The 27,947-nt window shown below is 45.5% G+C and overlaps 1 protein-coding gene across 5 annotated transcripts in view; it reads right to left on the bottom strand.

The window, feature by feature from the left end:
- The window catches only part of APLP1 (amyloid beta precursor like protein 1), a 62,220-nt gene that overhangs the window by 16,450 nt on the left and 17,823 nt on the right, over positions 1-27,947 (bottom strand). For 4 of the 5 annotated variants that reach the window (XM_061596694.1, XM_061596691.1, XM_061596690.1 and 1 more), the window contains exons 7-14: positions 26,128-26,258; positions 23,987-24,061; positions 22,285-22,443; positions 17,995-18,123; positions 17,789-17,888; positions 15,073-15,219; positions 2,711-2,734; positions 2,473-2,540 (exon numbers count right to left, since the gene is read on the bottom strand). In XM_061596694.1, the coding sequence (XP_061452678.1) occupies positions 2,473-2,540; positions 2,711-2,734; positions 15,073-15,219; positions 17,789-17,888; positions 17,995-18,123; positions 22,285-22,443; positions 23,987-24,061; positions 26,128-26,258 (833 nt within the window). The remainder of the gene's footprint in view (positions 1-2,472; positions 2,541-2,710; positions 2,735-15,072; positions 15,220-17,788; positions 17,889-17,994; positions 18,124-22,284; positions 22,444-23,986; positions 24,062-26,127; positions 26,259-27,947) is intronic. The other variant, XM_061596692.1, reaches the window with a different exon arrangement.

A 27,947-nucleotide genomic window follows, 5' to 3' on the forward strand; every position in this document is an offset into this window, starting at 1 on the left:
AACACAGGGCAGCTGCCAGTACCGGCCTCATCTAGGGTAAAGAGGCCTTTTCCTTCTACATCTGCACATCCAGATGTTGATGGTCTCCAACCCACATCAGCCTCAGCCAACATAGCCGATGGCCAGGGAGGATAAGAGTTGGAGTCCAACAGTGTCTGGAGGGTCATAGGCAGGGATGGGCAAATCTGTCCATTTTGGTTTCTCTTGTTTTTCCTAAACTTATGTTCACTTCTCCACATCAGTTTTAAAAGTCCTCATGAAGGTTTGTCAGCATTTTAGTGTGAAGTTCTCCTAATATACACATTTTGGAATGCAATTTCCCCCAGTATAATGCATTTTTGCACTATTGTTTTCACTAATATATAAGATTGGCAAGGGAGGCCTTGTTGGTGGTGCCACTACTGAGTGCTGCCTGGCCGGCGATGACCCAGGACAGGGCCTTTTCAGTGGTGGCTCTCCATCTGTAGAATACCCTCCCCAGTGAGGTGTGTCTGTCTCCATCACTATTAACTTTCAGGAGGAATCTGAAACATTCCTGTTTACCCAGGCATGTGATGGCTGAAGAGGACTGTTTCTGGCAAGCCGAAGATCACTGATAAAAGAATGTTTTTAGCTGTGTTTTAGAATGTTTTTAATTGTAATTGTGCTTTAGATTGTTTTCAACTGTTTTTCTTCTTTTTCTCAAATGGTTTTGTTTATGTTTGCTGCCCTGGGTTCCTTCGGGAGGAAGAGCAGGACATTAAATAAATAAATTTTATGAGCACTTTACCTAGTATATGCATTTTGTACCCATTACTCGGCTGGAGAAGTGCACATTTGAAGAATGGCTGTATTTTGGTTCGTGGATTGTTTCAAAAGTGTGAATTAGTGAGACTTGCCTTTAAATGAGTTGTGAACCAAATTTCTCCCCCATTCCTAGCCAATTCAAAACATGGAGGCAGAAATATGGTACACAAAGTGGTATATCAACATTCACACAGGGATTCCTTTCCTTTCAAAACCACCCTTGTGTCAAAAATTCTCCCTCCTTCATCAGAGGGTTTGCTAGGCCTCCTAGACTCGCCCTCCAAATCTAGCTCTATATTCACCACAGAATTTATAAAGATGAAGGGACAATTAATAAAACATGGAAGATAAAATAATGGAGAGCCAGTGAGTTGTGGTGGCTAGAATGTGCATCAGACAAGGACTGGTGAGACCCAAGTTCAAAACCCATTCACTCATGCAACTCATTGGTTAACCCTGAGACAGTCACTGGCCACATTCACACCATACATTCCACAGCCAGTGTGGTACAATGGTTAAGGTGTTGGACTAAGACCTGGGAGATCAGGGTTCGAATCCCTACACAGCCATGAGGCGCACTGGGTGACCTTGGGCCAGTCACTGCCTCTCAGCCACATGAAAACCCTCTTCATAGGGTCATCATAAGTCAGAATCGACTTGAAGGCAATACATTTACATTTATTCCAGTTTACATTTCCCATGATATTTCTTTTTGGGGAGAAGGAGGGGGAGAACCCATGGCTGTTTAGTTTGTGAAGAGTGCTGAGAGTTCAGGACCAGCACTAGCTTGCCCTGGGCCCCAGCACCCGCATGCATGCACACAGCTAGGCATGACTGGGCCCTTGGGTACCAGCCTGCCCCAGACGTGTGGCTCCTGCCTGTTCCACCTACCTCTCTCCTGTGTCCTGCTGTTGTGCATGCAGGGCTGCCATCAACCAAGATGGCGGTGGAAGTTCTTTAAGGGGCTGATATCCCCGTCACCATCTTGGTTGATGGTACGCTGTGCGCACATGCCTGTCATCAACCCAGATGGTAGTAGGTGCCCCTGAAAGAAGCCTCCGCTGCCATCTTGGTTGATGGTAGTCCTGCATGCGCAGCGCATGCAGCAGCAAAAGACAGAACAGAGAGGTAGGTGGAGCGAGAGAATGGGCAGGCCACCTGGAAGCTCCCTTCCTGCAATCTGCGGCAGGAACCGTGCCGTGGATCACGGAAGAGGAGTGCTACTCCCCCACCCTAACGAGGGCCCCCTGTAGGCTGCAGGGCCCTTGGTCAAAGCCCGACCTGGCAGCCCTTTGGTGCCAGTCCTGTGAGAGTTGTTAGGAGACCCCTATTCCCCTCACAAATCTACAATTCCAAGAGTGGTTCAACTGTCAGTCCCTTTTCCTAGGAAGCTCTGGGAATTGTAGCCCTGTGAGGGAAATAGGGGGTCTCCTTACAACTCTCAGCACCCTTCACAAATGACACTCCCCAGGATTTTGGGGGGTAGGCTATGTTGAAAGTGGAATAATAGCGGAATAAATGTATGGTGTGAATGTGGCCACTATCTCTCTCCACCTCACAGGATTATTGTGAGACCAAAATGGTGTGGTGATGGGGAAACCATGCATATCGTCTCGAGCTCCTTGGAGTACAGGGAAACTATACATATTACAATAACGAATGCTACAGGATCTCCACCCAGCTTACCTTACGTTCATACTCATACAGCAAGGCCTTGTCACTGGTCGGGTAGTCGTATTCTGCCAGCCCTGAAGCTGTGGGATAGAGGAACAGAAGCCCCAAGTCTTTAAATGATTCAAGCATGGCCATTCGCTCTGGTACAGAGTTCCTTCGAAGGACAAATTACCCAACACTTCCTTTCACCCCCACAACCGCCCAAACTCATAAGGAGACATGTCGTCAAGTGTGGGAGCAGGACACTCACCTTTCTTCTCAGCTTGTTCAGAATCTGCCCGTTCCCCACAGAGCACCAGAAGGAGAGCGAAAGCATAGCAGAAAGAAGCAATTAAAAAAAAGAACAGAAAAAGAAAAAAAAAGACATGTTTGAGGCCAAGGTTGTCGAGACAGAAAGAGGCAAAGCTAGCAATCAGGGCAACCGGTTTTCACACTGTGTTTGAAGGAACACCTTAAAACTGGACATATTGTCAGGGTAGGGATGGGCGAATTGGTCAATTTTCGTTTCTTTGGGCTTCGCCTTTTTCCAGTCTTAAGTGCAGTTCTCGACATTTCCATATCAATTTGTGATTTTTTAAAACAAACATTAATCAGCATTCTAGTGCTAATTCCTTCTAATATACACATTTTTGTATGCAACTTTGCCCATATTTGCAATGCAATTTCCTCTAAAATATAAAGTATTTCTGTATATTATTTGCACTAATATATGATTTTTTATGGAGTTTACCCTAGTCTCTGCTTTTTTGTACATGTTACTTGGCTGGAGAACTGTCTTGCAAAATTCAGAGAAGTGCAAATGTCTAAGGATGGCTGTTTCCTTTTGCATATTGTTTTGAAAATGCAAATTAGGTAGGCTAACCATTAAATGCAAACTGAACTTCCCCCCCATCTCGCTAATTAGAGATCCCCTCCAAGAGGAGGCCAGCAATGGCAGACAAGCTTCCCTGAAAAATGGCTTGTTCACCACTCTCTTTTATAGGAGACCATTGGGTGAGTTCTCACTGTGTGGTCTAAAGCAGTGTTTCCCAACCTGTGGGTGACGACCCGTAAGTTAACTTGCAGACTGTATAAGTAAACCCAACATCATTACTGCTTTTGGTCCTTAACTGGTATGAGGAATACCACTTACAACTTTTTGCTTTGTTGGAATATTATAATGCTGCGTTGACACTTGTAACTGAAAGCCGGAAAGGGTCGAGTCTTGTATTTTAACTCTTCGGAAGTGCTCTCTGGGGTTAAGTAAATGTCTGCTTGGATGTCTCAAATAATGGTTATAAAATAGCCAAACTTGCAGTTACAATGCACGAAACCTATGGCTGCCGAAGACCTAAGGCCTGAAATTCATGCAACAAGTCAAAGGGTTACCATTCCAAGTAAATTTGGATTTGTGGGTTGCCGTACCACAAAGGTTGGGGATCTCTGGTGTAATGCACAAAAGGCAATAGTTGGACCTAAAGGGCCCAGCTGGAGATCTGAGTGAACGATGCACCCTAGAACATTATTTATTTATTAGATTTATATCCCACCCTTCCTCCCAGTAGGTTCCATATTTGTCCACACTCAACAAAGGTTCCGCAGCTGATGATGGAGGGGTTCCTCCCTGGGCAAATAGGTCAATGGAAGAAAGAGTTCCTTCTGCAGGCAAAAAAAAGCTTGAAAGCCACTGAAGCAGGACATGCCAGAAAGAGAGAGTTAAGGACATCAGAAGAGCCCTCCTGGATCAGACCAAAGGCCAATCTAGTCCAGCATCACAGTGTTCTCACAGTGGTGACACCAGAAGCCTATGAGAAGCCCACAAGCAGAACATGAGCATAACAGACCCATGATCCCCAGGAAACTAGTATTCAAAGGCATATTGGAAGCAGAATACAGGTATCATGGCTAGTGGTCAATAACAGCTTTATTCTCCATGGATTTGTCTAGTCCCCTTTTAAAACTGTCCAAATGGGGACCATCACTATATCCTGTGGTGACGAATTACAGTTTATCTATGTGGTTTGTGAAGTAGTATTTCTGTTTGCCTGTCCCAAATCTTCCAACATTCAGATTCATTGGATGACCCCAGATTTAGTGAGGGAGAAAAACTCATCTCCACCCACTGTATCCACACCATGCATAATTTTATACGCCTCTATCATGGAACATTGTGTACAGCTCTGGTTTACAGAGCGACAATTCCCAGAGTTGCCTGGGAAGAGGGATTGACTATTAAAACCACTCTGGAAACTGTAGCTCTGTGAGAGGGAATAGGGGTCTCATAACAAACTCTCAGTACTCTTCACAAATGACAGTACCCAGGATTCTTTGGAGAAGCCATGAAGGTTTAAAGTGGTATGATATTGCTTTAAAAGTATAGCACAATTGGGGAGAGACACATAGGCAGACATTCATACAGGAGGGGTGGGCAGATTTCTTTACTTGTTTTTTACTAGAAACTCAAGACCTACTTTTTCTTCTACTAGAACCCCATGATCTACCCACCTGAGACATGTGCAAAAAAGACACACACTTGGAATCAAATAATTCTAAGCCTGTTTTGAGTACCAGAACTAAACGGAGCTCATATTCCTTCCACACAAAAATCTGCTCATATTGTTGCTTTCCTCTTCAGTTTCTCATTGTTTCAACAGTGCAGTTGGGGAGTTGCTTTGTTGTTGTCACTGTTATAAACATTTGGGGCATCAGAAATCCTTGCTGATCTACTTCAAGTCACCCAGAGATCTACCAGCAGATCCCGATATATCAGGAATGGCGAACTTCCAGCCCATGGACCAGTCTTGGCCCACCAGTGGGTCCAAGTTGACCCACGAGGCCATTTTCCCCAAACCTCGCCCACCTGTTCATAAGCCCATCTCAATAGATTATGTTAGCTGACAGGTGGGATTTGATCCTGTAGGGGTCTGCCTTGCCAGAGTATTCCCTGAGAGGAAGGTACTGGCGAAGCAGACCATTGCAGCCAGCAGAACTGAACCCTCCTCTCATCAGCTAGTGAGCAGCAGGTTCAATCCTGCTCAGTATGGCTGCGCGCACCTGTTCATTCCATCATGGATCCGTTCCATCCTGTTTCTGCATTAACCCGATTTAAAACACACACACAGTTCATATCGAAATGGCTATTTAAATATTATTTTGTGATAAAATACATTTTTATATCACAGTACACATTTCTGAACATATTTTATCCTTAAATACACATTTTTAGATGCAGTTTGGTGCTTCCCTCCCCCGAACGGCATTTTTTTACATTGTTGAATATTTTCTACAATGCAACAAACAAGTAAAATATTGGGTCTATTTCATTTCTGTTACATACATGTATGTAAAGGGAAGAAACAAAGAGCCTTAGGAGGAGGATATAATGTTGAGCTAGGCTCGCAATCTTATTAAACCCTGCCCTGAAAGCAAATCTGTGAGGCAGGCAGTCTTGATCCCTCTGTTTCTTTGATCAATGAATCCATTAATGGAAACGAAATGGCCTCAAATACATTTGGTTTGCAGCCGCCCTTATTCAACTTGATGTTGACCTGAGAACTGCATTGCAAACTTCAGAGAAGTGCAAAAACAGAAAAAATAATTGCCTTGTAATCCACACATTAGCTGTGTGGAAGTTTGCTTCAGAGTTCACAGGCATTAAATACCTTAAGCACACACTCTGGCCACACTTTCCAAACTACTAGGAAAGATGCGCATAGCATCTCCTGACTCTGGGATTATGGCTCCTGACATTGCTGAACCAAGATATTTTGCTGCAAATTCAGCCCCCTACCCCCAAGTCATAGGTGCACAGTATACAATGCTGGCCAAGTTATTTTGACACGTGAGGCCACACACACGAAAAGAAGATCTCACGTTCTTCTCCCTGACAGTAAAAATACAATACACATAACTAAAGTTTGCTGCCCTTTCAGGATACCCAAAAGTGAGCTGCCCAAGGTGGCCATCTCATTCTGCCTAACAGTAGGGCCGGCCCTGGCTAAAGTCTATCCCAGCAGGTCAGAGCTGCTCCCACTGAGTGCAACAATTCAGGAAAGCTATAGTGATGACAAAAGCATCCCAAACACATACGCTCAACAAACAGTATAGGATGGAATTTCCTAACTCAGGAATGATTTTAAAATGGGACTGCATATAGCGCAAGCAGCGTTGCAACACCGTTAAACATACACCTCTATGGGGCAGCCACATTTTAGAATAGAAAATACTGTTCTGGAAAGCCCACATCGCAAAAGGCAGAATGTAGAATTGAAAAATGTAGAGAAAAGGTAGGAAAAAGTGAATGGGATGGTGGTGGAACCATTTTCTTGCGAAGGCAGATTTAAACAGTTTGAGTTTCGTAGGGCCAAACTACATGTAGCCCCATTGACACAATTAACAATGGTGTGAATGGCTTTTAAAAAGTAAATTGAAGGTGCAGGGGCCCTGATCCAATCAGGACCCTGGTCTGCAAGGGTAAGGAGGTGGTTAACACTCTGACTCTTGCTGGTACACTTTGCCTGCTATTTGCACTGAAGGAAAAAGCTCCCAACTGATGGTGGGAGCTTTGGGGACCACTTTGCATCTGTCTCCCTCATTGCTGACCTTCAGGTGGAATTTGAAAACATTCCTATTTATTTCCATTTGATGGCTGAAGGAGACTGTTCCTGGCAACCCGGAGATCATTGGATGAAATAATATTTTTAATTGTAACTGTTTTTAGAATGCTTTTTAAATTTGTTTTGTTGATGTGTTTGCCACCTTGGGTTCCTTCAGGATGAAGGGTGGGATATAAATTCAATGAAGAACAACAACAGCCACCTCCGGTGGGGAGAATCTCACAAAATGAGACAGATGAACAACACACTTGTGTTTGTATAATTCTTACAGGGGATTCCAAGACACAAACACTGACCAGGAATCTCGCCTCCACTGCTGCAAGTAGGAGTGCAAGGAAGAGGTTCTTCAACAGAGACTGAGCAGGTGGGAGACCAGCCAGGGAACAGGAGACCATATAAGAAAGCTACAAACGTTCTCCATCAATTCCCTCTGCCCCAAGAAAAGAGACGGGTGCATGGAACACGCAAAACCACCCAGGACCAGTCTCTCTTCCGCATCCCCCAGCAGTTAGGGGAAAGAGTATACCCATTTTGACAACACTCCTTGACAATGAAAGTAGAAGGAGCATTCCAAACATGCAAGACCAAAGGTATAGTCGTGCAGGGTCTCGGGGGTGGTGGTGTCTTAGACTCCTTACTTTTTTGGGAGCAGGGTCCCAGCAGGGTCCCTATGTCTCCAGGATCCTATGAGCCAATCAGTATGAAAGGGGGAATGTGTTAACCACTAAGAAGAGTCTTCTACCATGCTTCCTTGTCCTTTCCTGCTGATTGGAGCCAATCAGAATGAAGGGAGGTGAGTCAGTCACTGAGAAGACACTTCTCATTAGCTCTCTCCTTTCATGTTGATTGACTCCTAGAGACGTCTATTGTTGTGGGAGAAGGCATTAACAAGAATCGCATTCTCAACCCAGCAGCAAAAATAAAAAAGGATAGGAGGGGGAGTGACTCAAAGGGACCATACATTACTGTGCAGAACACAAAGCATATTTGCCTTGTGCAATAAGGAGGGTCTTCTTAGCTACAAGTCCCCAAATGCAGGTAAAATCCCACCATGAACCTGGGAAGGTGGCTAGGGAGCACATTTGCCTCTGATGGAACACTGCTATTGCCACTAGTACAGGGCCAAAGTTTTGAAATGCTGAAAGTTCAGCCCAAATTTGGAGGGGGACAAAATGGGGGGGGGAGAATCACCTCTTCTCTTTTGCCTTTTGGAGGTGTTCCCTAGTGTTCCTACAGCATCCCAGGGGCTGCCATTGCGTTTCGCAGAATGCTATCTGGAATTCTGCTACATCAAAGGAACATAGGAAACTGCCTTATACCAAATCAGATGATTGGTCCATCTAGCTCAGCCCCCAGGAGTAGCCAATGTGGAGCCTTCCAGCTGTTGTAAGATTGCAGCTCTCATCATCCTTGGCCATTTACCATGCTTGCTGGGGCTGACAGGAGTTGGAGTCTGACAACATCTGGGGGTTGCACCACATTGGCTATGCCTGGTCTGCATTGACTGATAAATGGCTTGATATGGCTTTGGGCAAGGGTCTCTTCCAGCCCTACCTGGAGGATGCCAGGGATTGACCTTTTGCATGCAAAACAGATGCTCTACCACTAGGGATGGAAAGATCTGTCTGTTTCGGTTCTCTCAGTTTCTCATTTTTCCAATGTTAAATCCAGTTCTCTACATTTCCACAGCGATCTGCCATTTTTTAAAAAAATCCTCACGAAAATTCTCCACCATTTTAGTGTGAATTTCTCTAAACAAATACATTTTCGTAGGCAGTTGTGACAATGGTACACATTTTTGCAAGCCATTTCTCATTTCATGCCTTTTTGCATGTTATTTTCACTGATGTTTTCATTTTTATGCACACTTTCCCCTCATATATGCATTTTTGTAAATGTTGTTTAGTTGGCGAACTGCATCCCAAAATTCTAATAAATGAATGTCGAAGCATGGCTGTGTTTCAGTTCTCATATTGTTTCGGAAATTGTGAATTAGATAAATTCTGCTTGAAATGCGAACTGAATCAAACTTCTCACCCATCCCTATCTACCACTAAGCCACATTGTACAGGCCCTCCTTGCCATAAGGTATCATTTGGACGCATCTGGGGAAAATAAAGATGGCAGCTAGAAGCAGCAGGAAGACAAAAAGAATATCTGGGGGGGTCACCATCCCATCCCTCCCCCAAACAGCTGAAATGTCTCCCCACTTTTGTGGGCTATGAACAAGGCCAAGAAAGTAATGGGGGGCATTTCAGTCCGCTCTACAAAGTCTCATTTGCCCATTCTTCCTTTCAGGGGACACACAGCAGAACCAAGAGTAACTGGAGACAGGATTCTGATGCAACACGCTCCATTGGACAATTGTCGCAGTGGCTTCTTTGCCTTCCTTCCAAGGGGGAGGTCCATACCTGCAGATGTTAGGGAGACTGCCAATGGCAGAGTAGAGCTGGAGCACACATGGGCCAGTGCGGCGAAGTGGTTAGAGTGTTGGACTGATGCAGGAGATCAGGGCTCAACTCTCCACTCGACCACAAAGCTCACTGGGTGATCTTGGGCCAGTCGCCGCCTCTCAGCCTAGCCTCTCTCATAGGGTTGTTGCGAGGATAAAAGGGGGAAAGGGAGAAACTTGCACTTTGAGCTCCTTGGAGAACAGGGAGGATATAAATGCAAGAATTAAAAAAAAAAGGACGGGATCAGGCAGCCTCCTCCTAGCAATCTGGTCTCCTCCGTGTTCCATTTGGCACCTTCCACACATAGCTACTCAGCCTTGAGGGATCACCGGCACACAATGATGAACGGTTAGCAGTGGGGTTTCTAATAATGCTGCGGGGGGCAGCCGTTGATGTTGCTACATTAGCTTTCACTCCTACAACTGTTGTTATGCCTGCTGACTTTGCCATTTGAAGCAACAATTAATATTATGGCAGCAATAGCAGTGGGGTAGCAGATCATCCGGCATAATGAGATGAATGCATCAGCCTCAGCCTGCTTGGGGATTTTTCAGCACCACCCCCTTTTATCTACTCTTAGTTCATCCGCAGGTCATTGTCTTCCTCCAGGGAACTGTGTGCAGTTCGCTCCGCCTAACTCTGCATACCAGAGGAGCCAGCATCACTGCTATTTTACAGATTTGCTTATTAATCTAGGATGAAGAGGTGAGTTGCACACCCGATTATTACTACTTTTGGGGGGTGTTGGTGAAAGATTCTTTGATTCTTTTCCATCCATACCTTGAATTCATAAGCAAATCAGAGATTGATATGAACCCCAGGATGATTACAAGACTATGGCTGCATTCAGACAGCACTTTATTCCATTTTCCCGGCATTTCCTTACCTGTTAATTTTTGCGTTTTGTGTGATCTTTCACATGATGTAAAAGCCACTTCTGGAAATTTATTGGAATCAAGTGGAAGTTTAGCTCTTATTTCTGGGTTAATTGCTTCAAGAAAAAAACCCCGTTTGCAACCCTGTCAACCCAGAAAGTCACAGGAGTTGCATGTTTTGTTTTCCTTGAGGTTTTCTTGGGATCACGCCACCACCATAAATATATAATTTATATCTTATTTATTATTTATTTATAAATATTTGTATGCCACTATTTCATTTAAAAATATCAACGCAGCAACAAGAAAAAAGGTACAGTAAAAACCATTAAAATACAGTAAAAACAAAGAATAACTATTGCAAAAACATATCTTCTTAATTGCCCGCATAAGCCTGGCAGAACAGAAAGGTTTCCAGCAGGTGTTTAAAAGTTAAAATAGAAGATGCCTGCTCAATGAAATCTGGAGCGGTATTCCAGCATGTAGAAGAGCGCATGCACATTAAGGGTGGAGGAGGTGACATTTCTGATGACATCTGCTGCTGTTGTGACACACCACGCCCCCCGGTATTAATGAAATTTAGCACAAAATGGCGGTATGTTGGTGAAAATAAACTACAGTTCCATAACACAACAGGCATTGCATTGTGAAAGGAACACTGGCAATTGAGATAAAAGCACTAGCGTCACAATCAGGAAAAATAACACAATAAACCCCATTTCTGAATGCAGCCTGTAGCTAAAGGAGTGCTCCTGGGTCTGATGTCCTCAAAAGATATTCCAGACCTCTTCCTGGAATGTTCTGCTTTAATCAGAAAGAAGCAAGTCTCCAGCCTTTTATACTTGTAGAGATATAACAAAAAGCCCTCAGGGAGCAGTAATGCAATGAAATAACATTAACCGCGTTAGGGAACCTCTCTTTTAAAGCGGCTTAGTTATATTGCTGCTTAGTGAGAAACCAAGTAAAATACTGCCTGTCTGTGGTGGTGGTTGTGTGTTTGCTTTTGGATGTTCTGCAATAAACTCCCCTTAGTCTACTTCACCACAACATTTCTGACTACAGGACATTTCTGACATCAGAGGATAACTGATGTTAAACAAGTCCAGATCACACTGTTGCTAAGGTTGGGGGAGAAATTTGGTCCAGTTTGCATTTTAATGAGAACGTATCTAATTCACACTTCCCAAAACGCAGCTGTCCCCCAAATTCACACACATCAGAAAAAGTATTTACAAGAATGCACAAATAAAGGGAAAGTGTGGATAAAAATGTATACGTCAATGAAAGTGACATATATGTAATTACAAAAATACATTGCATTAGGGGAAACTGCTTGCTAAAAAACGTGCATAGCTAAAATGCCGGCGAATTTTCATGAGAACTTCAGGAAAAAAAATGAAAAGTGAGAAACCCAGAGAAAATGAAACTGACAGATTCATCCGTTCCTAGTTGTTGCCCATATACAGAAACGACTTCAGTTAAATAGTGTCTTCTTGAAACCTCCTGCCTTACAATAGGGCTTGCATAAGAACATAAGAAAAGTCCTGCTGGATCAGGCCAGTGGCTCATCTAGTCCAGCATCCTTTTCTCATAGTGGCTAACCAGATGCCTATGGGAAGCCCACATGCAGGACCTGAGCGCAACAGCACACTCCCCACCTGCAATTTCCTAGCAACTAATATTCAGAAGCATATTACTGCCTCCAACTGTGGAGGCATACCATAGCCATCATGGCTAGTAGCCCTGATTTATTTATTTATTGTGCTTATATACCGCCCCATAGCCGAAGCTCTCTGGTCGGTTTACAGGTTGATCCTCCATATATTTGTCTAATCCTCTTTTAAAGCCATCCAAGTTGGTGGCCATCACTGCCTCCTGTGGGAGTGAGTTCCACAGCTTAACTATGCGCTGCATGAAGAAGTACTTTCTTTTGTCTTTCCTGAACCTTTCAACATTCAGCTTCACTGGTTGTTTCAGAGTTCTAGAGTTATGAGACAGGAAGAAAAGCTTTTCTCTGACCACTTTTTCTCCATGCCTGCAGATGACAGCAGACAAAAAACATAGGGAGTTGCCTTCTGCTGTGTCTGGCTATTTCCCCATCTGGCCCAGTAGTGCCTACTCTGACTGACAGTGGTTCTCAAAAATCTCAGGCAGAGGACTTTTCCATCACTGATTCTTTTAAACTGGAGATGCCATGGATTGAACAGGTGGGCTTCTGCAAAAGCATCAGCAGAATTTCATCCTAAGAACCAGAATGCTTTGGGTGACGGCTAATACCTAGTCTACACACAGCAGGGACATATAGTGGTACATTCTGAAGTGCAAAAGCTCATCATGACAGCCCCCATAGTGCTCCCCAGAAGAGTCCAAAAAAATAGGCAGCTGTGTTGATCCATTATTATTACAAATACACAGACACAAACACAGCAGCAGCAGCACATAACATAATGCCCAATTTATTAAAATCAACTTGACTGCAATCCTATGCATGGTTCCCTGGGAGTAAGCTCCACTGAACTCAGCAGCACTTAATTCCAACTGCATGGGTTCAACTTGTAAAACACATTGAGATCCTTCAGCCAATTGAAATGCAACATTTAGCTTTTAATTTTTATCATTTTAACAAAAAAACCCCATAAAAACCCAAAGACGAAGTGATAAGATGCAATACGCTTGACAGCGAGCAGGCTGGACATTCAAGCTCACCTTTGGCTATGTGCCAAAGGCCCAGATAAACAGATAGGTCTGAAGCTGCTGCCTAAAGAAAAACAGTGCGGGACTCAACTGGATCTCCATTGGGAGGGATCTCTTGCAATGCGGGCGCTGCCACTGAGGAGGCCCTGGCACACGCCAACACATTGCAGGTCATGCCTGTTGGGAGAACCACAACCAGGGTCCTTCCCACAGATCTTAAGAAGCCAGACCGGTAGGTATCGGGGAAGGCACTCTTTCAAGTATGTGGGTCCCAGCCGTTCAGGGCTTTGAACGCTTGTAACTCCACCTTAAATTGCTGGCCACTGACCAAATCAATAAAGATTTGATTTGCCTTAAATTGGCTAGTAGCCACTGATAGCCTTGCCCCCAATTAATTTGTCTAATCCTCTTTTCAAGCCATTCAAGTTGGTGGCCATCACTACATCTCACGGGAAAGAATTCTATCAATCATTTATTATTTATTTATTTATTTTATTTTATTTGTATCCCGCCCTTCCTCCCAGCAGGTGCCCAGGGCGGCAAACAAGGCACTAAAAACACTTTAAAACATCATAAAAACAAATCTTAAAATATATTAAGACAAAACAGCGTTAAAAACATTTAAAAAACTTTTTAAAAAGGTTAAAAACAGTATTAAAAACATATTAAGCAAATCCGACACAGAGACAGACTGACTGTCTAGGTGCTGTGATAGAAGTACTTATTTTTGTCTGTCCTGAGTCTCCCAACATTCAGTTCCACTGAATTAACCCCCACTAGTACTGCAAGAGAGAGAAAAACTTCTCTCCGGCCGCTTTCTCCACACCATGCATAATTTTATACATCACTATCATGCCCCCCCCTACTCACTTCCCCCTCAAACTAAAAATCCCTAAATGTTGTAACCTCTTCTCAAAGTGGAATTGCTCCACCCCCTTTTCTACCTCTGCAATATTATTTTTGAGCAATATTATTTTTGAGATGAGGTGACCGGAACTATGCACAGCATTCCAAGTGCAGCTGCAGCATAGATTTATAGAACGATGTTATGATATTGGCAGCTTTATTTTCAACTCCTTTCCTAATCTATATTCCTAATGATCAGCAACATGGAATTTGCCTTTTTTTTCACAACTGCTGCATGCTGGGTTGACTTATTCATTGAGCTACCCACCACAACCCCAAGAGCTCTTTCCTGATCAGTCACTGCCAGTTTAGATCCCGTGAGCACAGATGTGAAGTTAGGATCGTTTGCCCCAAACGTGCATCACTTTGCACTTGCTTACACTGAATCTCATTTGCCATTTTGTGCCCATTCACCCGGTTGGGAGAGATCCTTTTAGAGCGCCTTGTAATCCTGTTTTGTTTTTGCCACCCTGAACAATTAGTACATCCTGTGCTGCAGTCAGGATGAACATCTTGTAACAGGGAGAGCAGGCTTGTGTTTTACACAGAGGTTCAGTCATTAAATCCACCAGGTGAGCTTAAGTCAGTCATTCTCTTTCAACCTAACCTACCTCACAGGGCTATTGTGATGATACAGTGAGGGAGAGAGAGAAGAGAGATCATACATACTGCCTTGAGCTCCCTGTTAGTAGATGGGGCTACACTATCTGTGCCAGGGAGGATCTGTGTATGAACTCACCATAACTGCCCTAGTTGGAGGAAGGGTGGAATATAAATGAAATTTAAATCAAATATGTTCATCATCAACAGCAAACCAAAACAGACCAAGAGCACCTTATGATCCATGCCGATAAAGCATCGGATGATTTAAATGGAGTATCCATGCAATGGACTAATCTGCTGGATTGATTACCGTTCTGGACATGGGACAAATAAATAAGCATTGGCTAATTCTGCCCCTGTATCTATTTTTTGTCAGAATTCTCTGACATCCCTACTTCCATGCCATGACAAGGGGAACCTGCTGGTCCCCTTTGCTAAGCAAAGGAAAGTGCCCTCTCTTTCAGATGCCCTCTCTCTCTTACTCACCTTCTCCATCATGGGGGTAAGAATGGCTCTCAGAAACTAAGTCCTCACTACTGTCCATGGGCAGGAACTCCTCAGTAGTGCGGGTTTCTGAGATGGAGGTGGTGAGCAGGTCATTGGTGGTTACCCGTTCGGATCGCAGCAGCTCCTCTAGGAAAGCATTGCACAAAACAAAAAAAGGGAACAGGCAGTTATCCCAAGCTGCAGCCAATGGATTCAGAATTCGTACCCACCAGCAACAGTGTGCATCCCAACGCAACAGTTTTGACCCCAAACCTTTTTATTTAAAGCCACACCTACGGGGTTCTCTCTTTGCTCACTTAGCAAATCTAACCCCTCACTCAGAAAGGACGCTTAGCATTTTGCAGACTTTCCCTTCTTTCTTTCATAAAAAATGCTTCTAGACCACCCTTCATCCACAAAGATACCAGGGCGGTGTACAAAGAGCAAAAAAACCCAAAAGCCATTCCAATAGAGTACAATGAAGGGGTACATCACACGTAAAGATCATAGACACAGTTTTAAAAAAAGCAAGCAGAACAGGCTGGATACCAACCAACTCCTAAAACGTTGGACTTTTTTTGAAAAAATCCCAGGAAATACATGAGCTTTGACCTGGCACAGAAATGATTGTAATATTGGGGGCAATTGTTGCCCCTAAAGTGAGGGCATTAGGGAACACAGGCAGCTGCCTTGTACCAAGACAGACCAATGGTACATCTAGCTCAGTACTGTCTATGCTAACGGGTAGTAGCAGTCTGGTGGTTCAGCACCGGGGACATTTCTAGCGCTATCTGGAGATGTGAAAATTGAACCTGGGACCTTCTACATACAAAGCAGATTCTCTGCTACCAAGCTTTGACTCTTCTCCAAAACACGAAGCTGCCCTGTACTGAACCAGACCATTGGTCCATCTAGCTCAGTACTGTCTACACTGACTGGCAGTGGTTTTCTAGGGTTTCAGACAGGGGACATGCCCTTGGAAAATGCCAGGGGATTGAAGCTGGGACCTTCTGCACACAAAGTGGATGCTCTGCTACCGAGCTATGGCCTTTCCCCTCCATAGACATTGTGCCATCACAAAGAAGGGTCTACCCTTTGTTGCTACATCAGGTACGGGGAGCCTTTGGTCCTCCAGACATTACTGAAGTACAACTCCCATCAGTCCCAGCAAGCAAGGCCAATGGCCAGGGAAGGTGGGAGTTGTAGTCCAACAACATCTGCAAGTACTCTTGGATGAACAGATTATCTTGACCCATTCCAGTCAGGAATCAGCCCTAGTTATGGGACTGAATCGGCCTTGGTTGCTCCTTTATCGGGAGAAGGACAGGGGGAGTATGACCCTGTTATTCTTACTTGATCTCTCAGCAGCTTTAGATACCATTGACCATGGGATCCTTCTGGGCCGACTTGGTGAGATGGGTATCGGAGGCACTGTTTTACAGTGGTTCCGATCCTATATCCAGGGTCGTTTTCAGAGAACAGAATTGAGTGATTGTCTTTTGGCCCCTTGACAGTTGTGCTGTGGGGTGCTGTAGGGTACTATCTTGTCCCCCATGCTGTTTAACATTTATATGAAGCCCTTGGGAGTGGTCATCAGGAGATCTGGGGTGTCAGCAGTACTCTGATGATACCCAGCTCTATTTCTCTGTAACATCTGAATTGGGAGAGGCCATGGAAGCCCTGGACCGCTACCTCAGTGACTAGGAGTGCCTTTTACCAACGTTGGCTGGTAAGATAGCTGCGGCCATTACTGGACAGGGATAGCCTGACCACTGTTGTCTATGCACTGGTAACCTCCAGGTTGGATTACTGCAATGGGCTTTATATACGGCTGCCCTTGAGGTTGGTCCAGAAGCTGCAGCTGGTACAAAATGTGGCAGCGAGACTGCTCAATGGGGCATGGTATCACCAACATGTCACCCCGCTGCTGAAAGAATTGCACTGGCTACCTATTAGCTACTGGACTAAGTTCAAGGTTCTAGCTTTGGTGTACAAAGCCCTATACAGCTTGGGACCAGGATACCTGAAAGACTGTCTTACCTCTTATATACCCAGTCGATCACTGCACGCTGCAAGTGAGGGCCTCCTGCAGATACCATCTGATCAGGAGGTCCGTTCTGCACAACATAGGCAGCGGAACTTTAGTGTGGCGGCATCTACCCTGTGGAATTCCCTCCCCTTAAATATTAAACAGGCACCATCTCTGTTATCTTTTCTGCACCTACTGAAGACCTTCCCCTTTCAACAAGCCTTTTAAGTAGAGACCTTATCCCAGTTTGCGTCTGTGCTGAAATTGCTTTTTAGTATGTTCTTAAACCTTTTTTAAAAAGATGTTTTTAAAGCTTTTTAAAAAATGTTTTTAAAGATGTTTTGTTTTAATATATTCTAAAGTCTGTTTTTATGATGTTTTAAAGTGTTTTTAGCCCTTTTGTTTGCCACCCTGGGCTCCTACTGGGAGGAAGGGTGGGATACAAATCAAAGAAATAATAACAAAGAAATAATAAAGAGCATCTGGAGGGCCAAAGGCTCCCCACACCTGGGCTACATAATGACCTTCAGATGGCAGCTGGGCTTGAAGAAGAGCCTCCTCTAAAAATGAAAAGACGTGGACAGGCTGAGATTACGAGAGGAGCCCTGCAGCGCTCCCTGAAAGGCAACCTGTAGGAAGCCGGCTTACACCACATCAGACCCTTGGGTCCACCTAGTGTAGACCTACCAATCTCTCCTCGAAGCTCTTGGGCAAGCTGGGGGTTCTTGTAGAGCAACGCCAGACTCTGGTTCATCCTTTCTTCAATGACATGTAGGTGGGTGTAGACCTGGGGATGAGAGCAACTCGGATGCATTATTGCAACCACACCTTCGGGGGGGGGGGGGAGAAGCAAAGACCCAAAATGGGGAACGGAGGAAGGAAGGAAATCAGACCTGGAACTTCATCTGCTCAGCCTTCTCAGGATCAGCGGCGGCCACGTGCTGATAATGGCGGAGGGTGTGACGCTGGTCCTTCTGTTCTGCCCTCACGTACCTCTTCAGCACCAAAAGGACGCGGTCCGGCTGGGTTGAAGGGACAGCACAAAAACAAACAAGTTAGGGGAAGGCTTGGCTCCATGGCAGAGCATCTGCTTTGCATGCAGAAGGTCCCAGGTTCAATCCCTGGCGTCTCCAGGTAGGGCTGGGAAAGGCCCCTGACTGAAATCCTAGAGAGACACTGCCGGTCAGTGTAGACATTACTGAGCTAGATGGATCAAGGCTCTGACTAAGGCAGCTTCCTATGTTCCGTTGATGGATGGCTAATCCCTTTCTGTCCCCTGCCCTGCTCTGCCCCTATTTAAACAGCCCACATGCCCCCCTTCCCCTTCCCCTGTTGACCCACGTTAGACACAAGGATACAGGGCCACAGTAAAAGCCCTTACTGGTGTAAGCTTGCCAATTTGTCTGGTCATATTGAAACATGCTGAGCAGCCCAGTTTTATGGCACTGTTAGCACACTAATGGTGCACCCAACCTGGGCACGAATCCATTGGCATCCTAACATTGCACATGAATGGACCATTGTTGGAGCTAAATGCATTTAACTGTTTGTATATACCTTTTCTTAGAAGAAGGGCCGAACTACTTTCTCAAACCAGGGCCAAATGTTTTTAGCTAACATGCTTAAAGATGGGCCACATACCTCTTGCATCAGAAAAAGGAGCTATTGGGAGGCCTGGCCCAGATTTTAAGATCAAAGCACGGGAGGAGGGAGTAACATTCTCCTGCCCCCCGTTATCCTGCAGAAAATAACTCCCTGAGGCACCTTTGGGGGGCAAATGGCAACTATGGGGAGGAAGAGGTTCAATGGGAAAATTATGTGGGGAAAGGCTTAACACCCCCCTTTCTCTTAGGGCCTGACCTGGATTGGGGGGCCTTGCAGCTACTTTTTCCCTTAAAAGGAAGAGACATGTCCAGTTCCAAGCACACCAATTAACAACACTTTCAACGTAACATGGAAGCTTGGCCCTTCAATCCTGCTTTCCTGTGTTCCACTTAAGCGCCCCTCTCAAATCCTGTTCATTTCTGACTTCAAAGCACCCTATGGAGGTGCTAGCTGTACACAGCACTCTGCCCATGCTTTGCACAGTTTTTATCCATATTGCTGGGAGCACATTCACCTTGCCTCGTATGAGACAACAGAAGACAGGGACGAGCAACTTCCTCTTCTCTGCAACTGCATGTTCTTGGGGCTCATTCCAGGCACACCAGGCATGAGATACGGAAGCAGGGTTTGCTTGTCTGTTTTCCTTCTAGATCAACCTTTATTTCAATCTCTCTCTCTCTCTCTCTCTCAAACAGTTGCTTTATTGTGCATTCATGATCCTCAGCACCACACTCACTGCTATTCTCCATGCACTTAGTCCAGAGCACTAGCTGTTGTGGCAGAGACCACTGTAGTGACACAATCCCTTGCCCAGAGGGCTTGCATTCTGGACCACCAGATCAGGGTAGCTGTGGAAGAAGCTAAGAGTACATCTAGGGCAGTGGAGGCTGGCTCATTACGGCAACTAGGGTGCTGCCCCACCAACCTCAGCCTGCCCTTGGCCTCAGCCGGCTCTCAGCTAGCCCCCGCTAGCCTGCCTTCTTACTTACATCCAGGCCAGGGGGTTGCACCTTACAGGGAGGAGGGTGGAGACAAAACTAGAATTAGTCGGCTCTGCCTGCTATTGCCTATGGCTCCACCTACTGTTGGCCTCTCTGCCTTCCGCCCCACCAGTCCCAAATGGGCACCAGGCACCATTGGTCAAGAGTTCTTCAATAAAGGTATTGCTCAACAAGCAGGTCGTGAGGAGGGACTTAAAAAGCAACTCGGTGCTGCCCCCAAGTGTGTCTTGCTGTCCTAAGTGAATTCAAATGGCGGGACTGCTTAACACATTAGACATAAAAATAAATTATCTATGCCCAGGAACAGATAGTGGGCAGCAAAAGGCTCTCAGTCCTGTTTCAGGGTATAACAGCTAAGCCATGGAGTGGCTAAACTGCCTCCGTACCACTTCCAAAAGTGCAGGCAGCAAAGATCTTTTTTTCTTTCTGGGGCTGTTGAGGAAGGCACCACCAGAATTTTGGCACCTGAGTTAGTTGGCCTCCACGTTAGGTTGGCCCTGAAACAACTTGATGAATACCAGGGAGGAGGCTGTACCAGGCACAAGGAGCAGCAGAAAGCAGAGAGAAGAGAGAGAGAGAGGATGGAGGAGGAAGGAGATCAACAGTAAAAGAGCTTGCAAGGAAGGGAGATCTCTGTCTCTCTCTCTCTCAAGGGAGCTGAGACAATCAGAGCAGAGAAGTATGAGCTTTAAAGCAGGAGCACTGTTAGGGAGTGGCCTGGGGGCCTGAGTCCTCAGACCCGGATCTCATGCACCTTCTTCCCCTTAAAAAAAAGGTGCTTTTAAAAAGAATTTTGCTGACAGGGTGGCTTTCCCTCTATAAGTCACCCCAATAATAATAATAATAATAATAATAATAATAATAATAATAATAATAATAATAATAATAATAATAATAATAATAATAATAAATTATTCATTGCTTTTTCCCCACAAATGTGACCCCAAGCAACTTACAAAAATAGTACAAACATTAAAACCAAGTAAGGAAACCCAACATAGAATGAGAACCTAAAAGCATATCCAAACTTATATAAAGAAGTAGGTGTGACACATCCCACCCCACTAAAAGAGTCCACAAACACTTAAAACCCTTCAGATTAAGGGCTAAAAGACTGGGCAAAAAAATGAAGCGTTTTTGCCTGGTGCCTAAACATCGATAGTGATGTTGTCAGGTGTGACTTCCTGGGAACAGCATGCCACGAGAGGGAAGCCAGCACTGAAAAGGCCCGTTCTCATGTATTATATCTATACATACAAATCAGCATATGCACCTTTGTTTAATTTCTGTGTGGGCTAAGGCTTTTAATGTAGTGGCACTTGTACTCGAGAACACTGCTGCTCCTGAAATCAGACAGGCACCTACGATTTTGATACTTGGCTGCCTACTGAAAACATTGGTTTCACCAAGCACTTTTAGAAGATTAATTTGATTCATTGTTGGTCATTTGTATTTTATGCTTTTTATAATGTAATGTTTTCATCACACACAACCATGATTTTTCTGAGCTGGCAGTTTAGAAATACCCTTATGAATAAATATAAATAAAATGTGCCAGTTGTATGGAAGTTCGTGCCAGGGATCTGTGCCCCAAGTTCTTTAAGGGCCCAGCAATGACCCTGTTTCAAAGCAAGAGCTGTAAGCAGGGCTGCATACACACACACACACATATACAATTTCAGAAACTCTAAAAGCAAAACAAAGTTCTGGGCCAAGAAAAACTGGGTGTGTAGTTAGTGAAGGGTGCTGACAGTTGCTAGGAGGCTGCCTATTCCCCTCACAGAGCTGTAATTCTCAGAGTGGTTTAGTAATCAATCCCTCTTCCCAGGGAACTCTGGGAACTGCAACTCTGCGAGGGGAATGGACCTTCTAACAACTCTCAGCACCCTTCACAAACTACCTTTCCCAGGATTCTTTGGGGGAAGCCATGGTTGTTAAAGTGGTAGGATACTGCTTTAAATGTATCGTGCAAATGGGGCCATTTATTTAACTTTTTTTTAAAGGAGGTTTTGGGTAGCTTGGGTACCAAGTCAAGCTTATATCAAGCCCATAACAAGCCCAAACCTGAGACAGGTCTGAACCTGACAGAGAGATTGCCATGCACTTGAGAAACACTACCACCATTCCAGGATTTGGCAGTATGATACATTTAAAACAGAGCCATTCTGAACAGACAAAGGAGGGATAGCTAGGAGGTTACTGGACTTCTGAACAAGCAATGGTCAGAAAAAGGGCAGATGAGCTGCAGGAACATAAGGTGGGCCCTGCAGATGTTGTTGAATTCCAGATCCCATTGGCTCCAGACAGCATGGTCAGGGCATGATGTGGCTTTGAGACCAACATCTGGAAGGCTACATGTTGCTAAACCCCAAGATAGAGGGGCAAAGTGCCTCTTGGAGATGTCCACAAGGAAGAAACAACTAGAAATCTCTTGGTCAAGGGAGAAGGAAGACCATCTCAAAACGAGGGAGACAATGGTATACAACCATTACAGAAGCCCCAAACAACTTTCCATTCAACTTGTCCTTTTCCAGACCTCCCCAACTGCATCCCCCACCCCACCACGCTTTCACTTACCTGGGGATTATCAGTCTGTACAGCAGTCAGGTAGCTCTCCAGTGCCGCCCGGCGATTATCATTGAGCAGGGCCACTACGCGGGCCAGATGAGTCTCTACCAGTCGCTGCCGCTCCCGAGACACCTGCTCCTCCAGCGTCTGAAGGATGGACTGAAAGTGCTGGGACAGCAAAGAGAGCAGTGGTGATAGTCCTTAAGTCCAAGGTATATGCTGGGGCCAAGGGGATGGTTTGGGAGTGCCTGATGCTACCGCACTAAAGCTGAGCAGCTGTGGACCTGGTTAAAAACTTGGATGGGAGTCCACTGGGAAGCTCCATGAAGATCAGGATGCAAAAACAGAGTGGGTGAAAGAGCTTGTGTGTATGAATACACACACACACACACACACACACACACAACATAATGTTAAATTATATCTTCTCTCTCCACAATATTCCAGGAGGTCTTGGCAGGTTTTTTTTTTTTTGGGGGGGGGGGGAAATCAAACCATTCAAAATAAAAAATATAGACATTCCAAAAGGAGCCAAAGTCAGCATTCAAAAATCAAAAATATAAAAATGACAAAAGGATATAAAAAGGTGCCAGTGATAGATACCTAAAAGCTTGCACTCTGATCATATGTTCTTTCCAAACATATTGTAATTTATTCAGGGAATTTATAATCAGGCCCTTCCCATAGGCTGTCAGCACAGTTTACAATACCAGCAATAAAAAATATGATAAAGCATTTAAAAACAGAACAAAAATCCTGGCAGCAAGATCAATTTAATAATAATAATAATAATAGCAGCAGCAGCATTAAGAATCTCATGGAGCTAAAACAGTTTAGATTAAAAGGCCTGGGAAAATAAATAAAACAGTCTCTGCCTGGAACCAAAATTACACAACAGACAAGGCCAGGCAAGCCTCCATGGGCAGAGTATTCCACCAACAGGGAGCCATGACTGAAATGCCACTCCTTGGAACTACATTGCTCACCTTAAGGTGGCACAGGGACCCAAAGAAGGGCCTATACCAGAAGGGAGAAGGCAGTAATGCTTCACCTCCGCGAGGTCGTGCTATAACTCTAGAGCAATTTCAACACTGCAGCTTTCTGTAGCTGGAGAGGGAGGTCTGTGGTCCCATGGTTGGAGACTGTCCTCTGCTGATCTGCCCTTAGCGTTCGGAGGGCAACAAGTCCAAAAGGTGGGCACTCTTGGGATACTTCAGGGGCAGATCAGGGGAAGTGGGATTCCAAGCCCCTCAGTTCCCTGAACACCCCTCTGGAATGGAGTAAAATTAAGCCATCTGGAGCTGGCTGTTTTCTCCTCCCATTGGAAACAGCGGGTGAGAGTGTTAAAAGAAGAACTAGTGAGAAGGAAACTGCCTCCCTCACCTGCAGGGCTTTGGAAGTGGTGGTTCCTCTGCCAACCACCACTGCCGTGGACTCCTGTTGCCACCCCCCCACTATAGGATCACTCTAAGTTTTAAAACAATTTCTGAAACCAGCAGCATCATAAAAAATACTGAGAAGAAAAATTAATTGGCATAGATGGGTTTCTAAAGCCCATTTCTAAGGCTCCATTCATACCTTACTCAGTAGGTAAAGAATTCAAAAAGTGTGGGGCCATCACTGAAAAGGGCCTCTTTGTCGTGTGCTCACTCACATAATTGATCTTACTGGCAGAGCGCCTCCAAAGCTGATCTCAATACAATAATCTCACCTCATTGAGCGCCTGCCGGTCCGTCTTGGGCAAGTTTTTGGCTTGGTTGTCGGCCTCGGCCCACTCCTTCATCACCTGTTCAATTGGAACACAGGAGTGCTGAAGATGCTTCCATCCAATAGGCCCACATCTCTTCCTGCCACAAACTCTGGCCTTGCGATGCATCTCCTATTGTGTCCCCCTCACCTTCCATCCATAGTATTACTCATCAGCCTTAGATGCATTCGTTTTATTTATTGGCTACTGCTTCATCATTACCACCACCATCCTAATACTAATACTACATTGAAAGCTAGTTATAATGTGGGAGATGAGGGACAAAGGATACACCCGCGTTATAGTGGTTCCGTTATATAATGAAAACTGCTGTACTGTATACAGTATTTTACTCGGGGGACACTGTCATATCCATGGTACATCTGAATCCGTGATACAGCGAGATAGGTTATAATGAACTTCCACTGTAGTAGTAGCAGTAATAATAATAACAACAACAAAATGAATTAATATCCCACCCTTCCTTCTGAAGGAACCCAGGGTGGCAAACACATCAAAACACCAATTAAAAAGCATTCTAAAAAAACAGAGATAAAAACTATTCTTTCATTCAATGATCTTGGGGTTTATTATTGTAATAAAAAGATGTATTTTTCATTATTATAATAAAATATAATTCTTATTTATCCTTTAGTTATCATTTGATGCACAGCATCAAATTTGGACACAGGTAACCCCCGGATCCAAATCCTCATTCTACTGTGAAGCTCACTGGGAAAGACCCCTCTCTGTAACTCATGAGAGCCACTTGCCAGCTAGTAGAGGCCCTGAGCTAGATGGGCCAATGGTCTGACCACAGTATTAGGCACATTCCTATGGAGAAAACCCATCATTCAGGGATGGATTTAGGGGCAGGTGTCCCAGGTGCCTATCTGGGGTACCTGTCACAGACTACCTACTGTCTACTCGGCAGTTGAAATGAAAACTGTTCATCTTCACTTACGACAGGCATAGTGTTAACACTGGTTTGTATTATTTGTGGTGGTGGGGATTTACATCAAGGCCCATTCAAAAAGCGTGAGGCATTGTGATCATATCCAGGCATGTAAATGTACTATCAATGAAAAGAGAACAAATTGTGCTCAGATGGTGGATGTTCACCCTGTTCTGGATGGGGTTACACTCCCCCTGAAAGAACAGGTACGTAGTTTGGGGGTTCTTTTCAATTCTTCCTTGTCTCTCGAGGCCCAAGTGGCCTCGGTGGCACGGAATGCATTTTACCATCTTCGTCTGGTAGCCCAACTACGCCCCTATCTGGACAGGGAGGACCTCGCCTCCGTTGTTCATGCTCTGGTAACTTCAAGATTGGATTACTGTAATGAGCTCTACGTAGGGCTGCCCTTGAAGACAGTTCGGAAGCTTCAGCTGGTGCAGAACGTGGCTGCCAGACTATTGACGAGGACCAGTCGGTCTTCGCATATAACACCTATTCTGGCGCGTCTGCACTGGCTCCCTATTTGCTTCTGGGCAAGATTCAAGGTGCTGGTTTTGACCTATAAAGCCTTACACGGCGTGGGACCTCAATACCTTGTGGAACGCCTCTCTCGCTATGAACCTACCTGTTCACTTCGTTCAGAATCTAAGGCCCTCCTCCGGGTACCAGCTCATCGGGAAGCCTGGAGGGTGGTTACTAGATCTAGGGCCTTTTCTGTGGTGGCCCCTGAGTTGTGGAACAGCCTCCCCGAAGAGGTACGCCTGGCGCCTACACTTCTATCTTTCCGGCGCCAGGTAAAGACCTTTTTATGCTCCCAGGCATTTTAATCTTTTAATTTTCTTAATCTTTCTACTTTTAATATGTATCCTTCTTAATTTGTGTTGTATTTCGTTTTTGTTGTGCTTTCTGTTGTTTGTTTGTACATGTTTTTGTGATTTTTTACTATGATATATTGTATTTTATCTTGTTTGTTCACCGCCCTGAGAGCTATTCTGCTAAGGGCGGTATATAAATTGAAATAATAAATAAATAAAATAAAGTTGTGCAGTGGGCTACAGATGCCTTAAGGTGAAAGAAAGGGAAGGGTGTGCGCCAGAGCATGGCAAAGATGCTCCTCGCTTCTTTGATCTAGGGCTGGCTCTGCCATCACCTCATTGATCTGCCTCATGCGACGCTCCTCCAAGTCCATCTTGGCACGCAGGAAGTTGGCGTGTTCATTGCCATCTCCGGGCATCTCAAAATAAACGTCCACTCCATCGGTGGGGCGAGGGGTTGGGGTCACTGCAAGGACAGGGAGCTGGTTACACAGGGCAATGTGCCCCCCTCCTCACATCAAGACATAACATGCCCCTGGAGAGAGGGCTCTCCAGTCAGGTGAGGAGGCGTCCCATACACTATCCTTCCCCGACCTGGTGCCTTCCAGATGTCACTGAACTCAGCTCCCATCAGCCCCAGCCAGCATGGCCAATAGTCAGAATTGATGGGAGTTGTAGTCCAGCAACATCCGGAGGGCACCAGGTTGGGAAAAGCTGTATAATATAGTCTCACACTGTATAACTGGCCCATCCTCACCTCTTACACAAAATGCCCTCAGTGGTAGAGTATCTGCCTTGCATGCAGAAGGCCACAGGTTCAGTCCCTGGCATCTCCAGGTTGGGCTGGGAGAGACTCCCTGCCTGGAACCCTGGGGAGACCCACTGCTAATCAGTGTAGACAATACTGAGCTAGATGGACCAATGGTCTGATTCAGTAGAAGGCCGCTTCCTATGCACAACACAAAACTTTCCCACTGCTCAGCACCACATAGGGAGCTGGCTCATTGCCAACGGAGGCGGGAGTGCCCCCTGGCACCTCTCTCTGAGCTGTGTTGGGTGAGGGATGCACTGGCCTCCAGGCGTCTGCCTCCTTTGTGTCAGGAAGAGCCAGGTTCCAAGCTGCCTCAAAACAGACACCCCATTGTGAGGAAAAGGAGGCGGCAACGTGACCAGGAGGAGCAGCTGAGCATTTCTGTCCTGTCCCACCCGCTGTGGCTGGTTGCTGGCTCCATGCACCCTTATTTTCCATGGGCCAACATCTGCAGCAGGAATTCCACAACCTTCACCCTTCAGAACTGTCCTGATTGGGAACACTGACTTCATCCTCCCACCCTAACTAGCTGCAGGTTTCGGGGATAAGCATCCTTATCCTTGCCTCTGTCAGGAAAGGCCTCTTTCATCCTTGTCGTCCATTCGCTAGGCTACTTTTTATAGGAGCGATCATCAGGGTCACCCAGAGAGCAAGGACAGTGGAGGCTGGAGGCTCTTCCCTTCGCTCCTATTACTGCTTCACTGGTGAACCAGTGGCAGCTGGAGCTCATTGGGTCTGGAGGGGCAGAAGGCGGGGAGACCAACAGCACGTGGAACCACAGCAAATGACACACAAGGCCAATCCTTCTCCCTGCTGAGTTCTACAAGGGCAACACTGAATCTAAGGAGGAGGAAACTGACACATAGTACCACCCCTTGGCCTGGTTGTAAGTGAGAAGGCAGGCAGGTGGATCTAGCTGAGGGAAGACTGGGGTTGGTGGGGCACTGCCCCATTTGCCGTAATGGGCCACCACTTAGGTGAACACGTAAGCGAGGTGTGAGGCAACCCAGGAAGTATAACCAATGGCCAGGGATGATGGGAGTTGTAGTTCAGCAACATCTGGAGGGCCTAAGGTCCCTCAGCCCTGAGGTCAACGATGAAGAGCAGCAGCAGGACCAGAGCTGCAGAACAGGGGTGCGTGGAGAACCTGTGGCCCTTCAGATGCTGTTGCGCTACAACGCGCATCATCCCTGACTCCTGGTCATGCTGGCTGAGGCTGATGGAAGTTAGAGCCTGACAACATCTGGAGGGCCCACAGGTTCTCCATTCGTGCTCCAGAGATTGGCGCTGGCCCCCTTGCTGGGGCATGGGCCTTGGCAGGGGCCCAATAATGCTGATCCCAGG

The sequence above is a fragment of the Rhineura floridana genome, chromosome 15 (assembly GCF_030035675.1).
Source record: "Rhineura floridana isolate rRhiFlo1 chromosome 15, rRhiFlo1.hap2, whole genome shotgun sequence".
Lineage (NCBI taxonomy): Eukaryota > Metazoa > Chordata > Lepidosauria > Squamata > Rhineuridae > Rhineura > Rhineura floridana.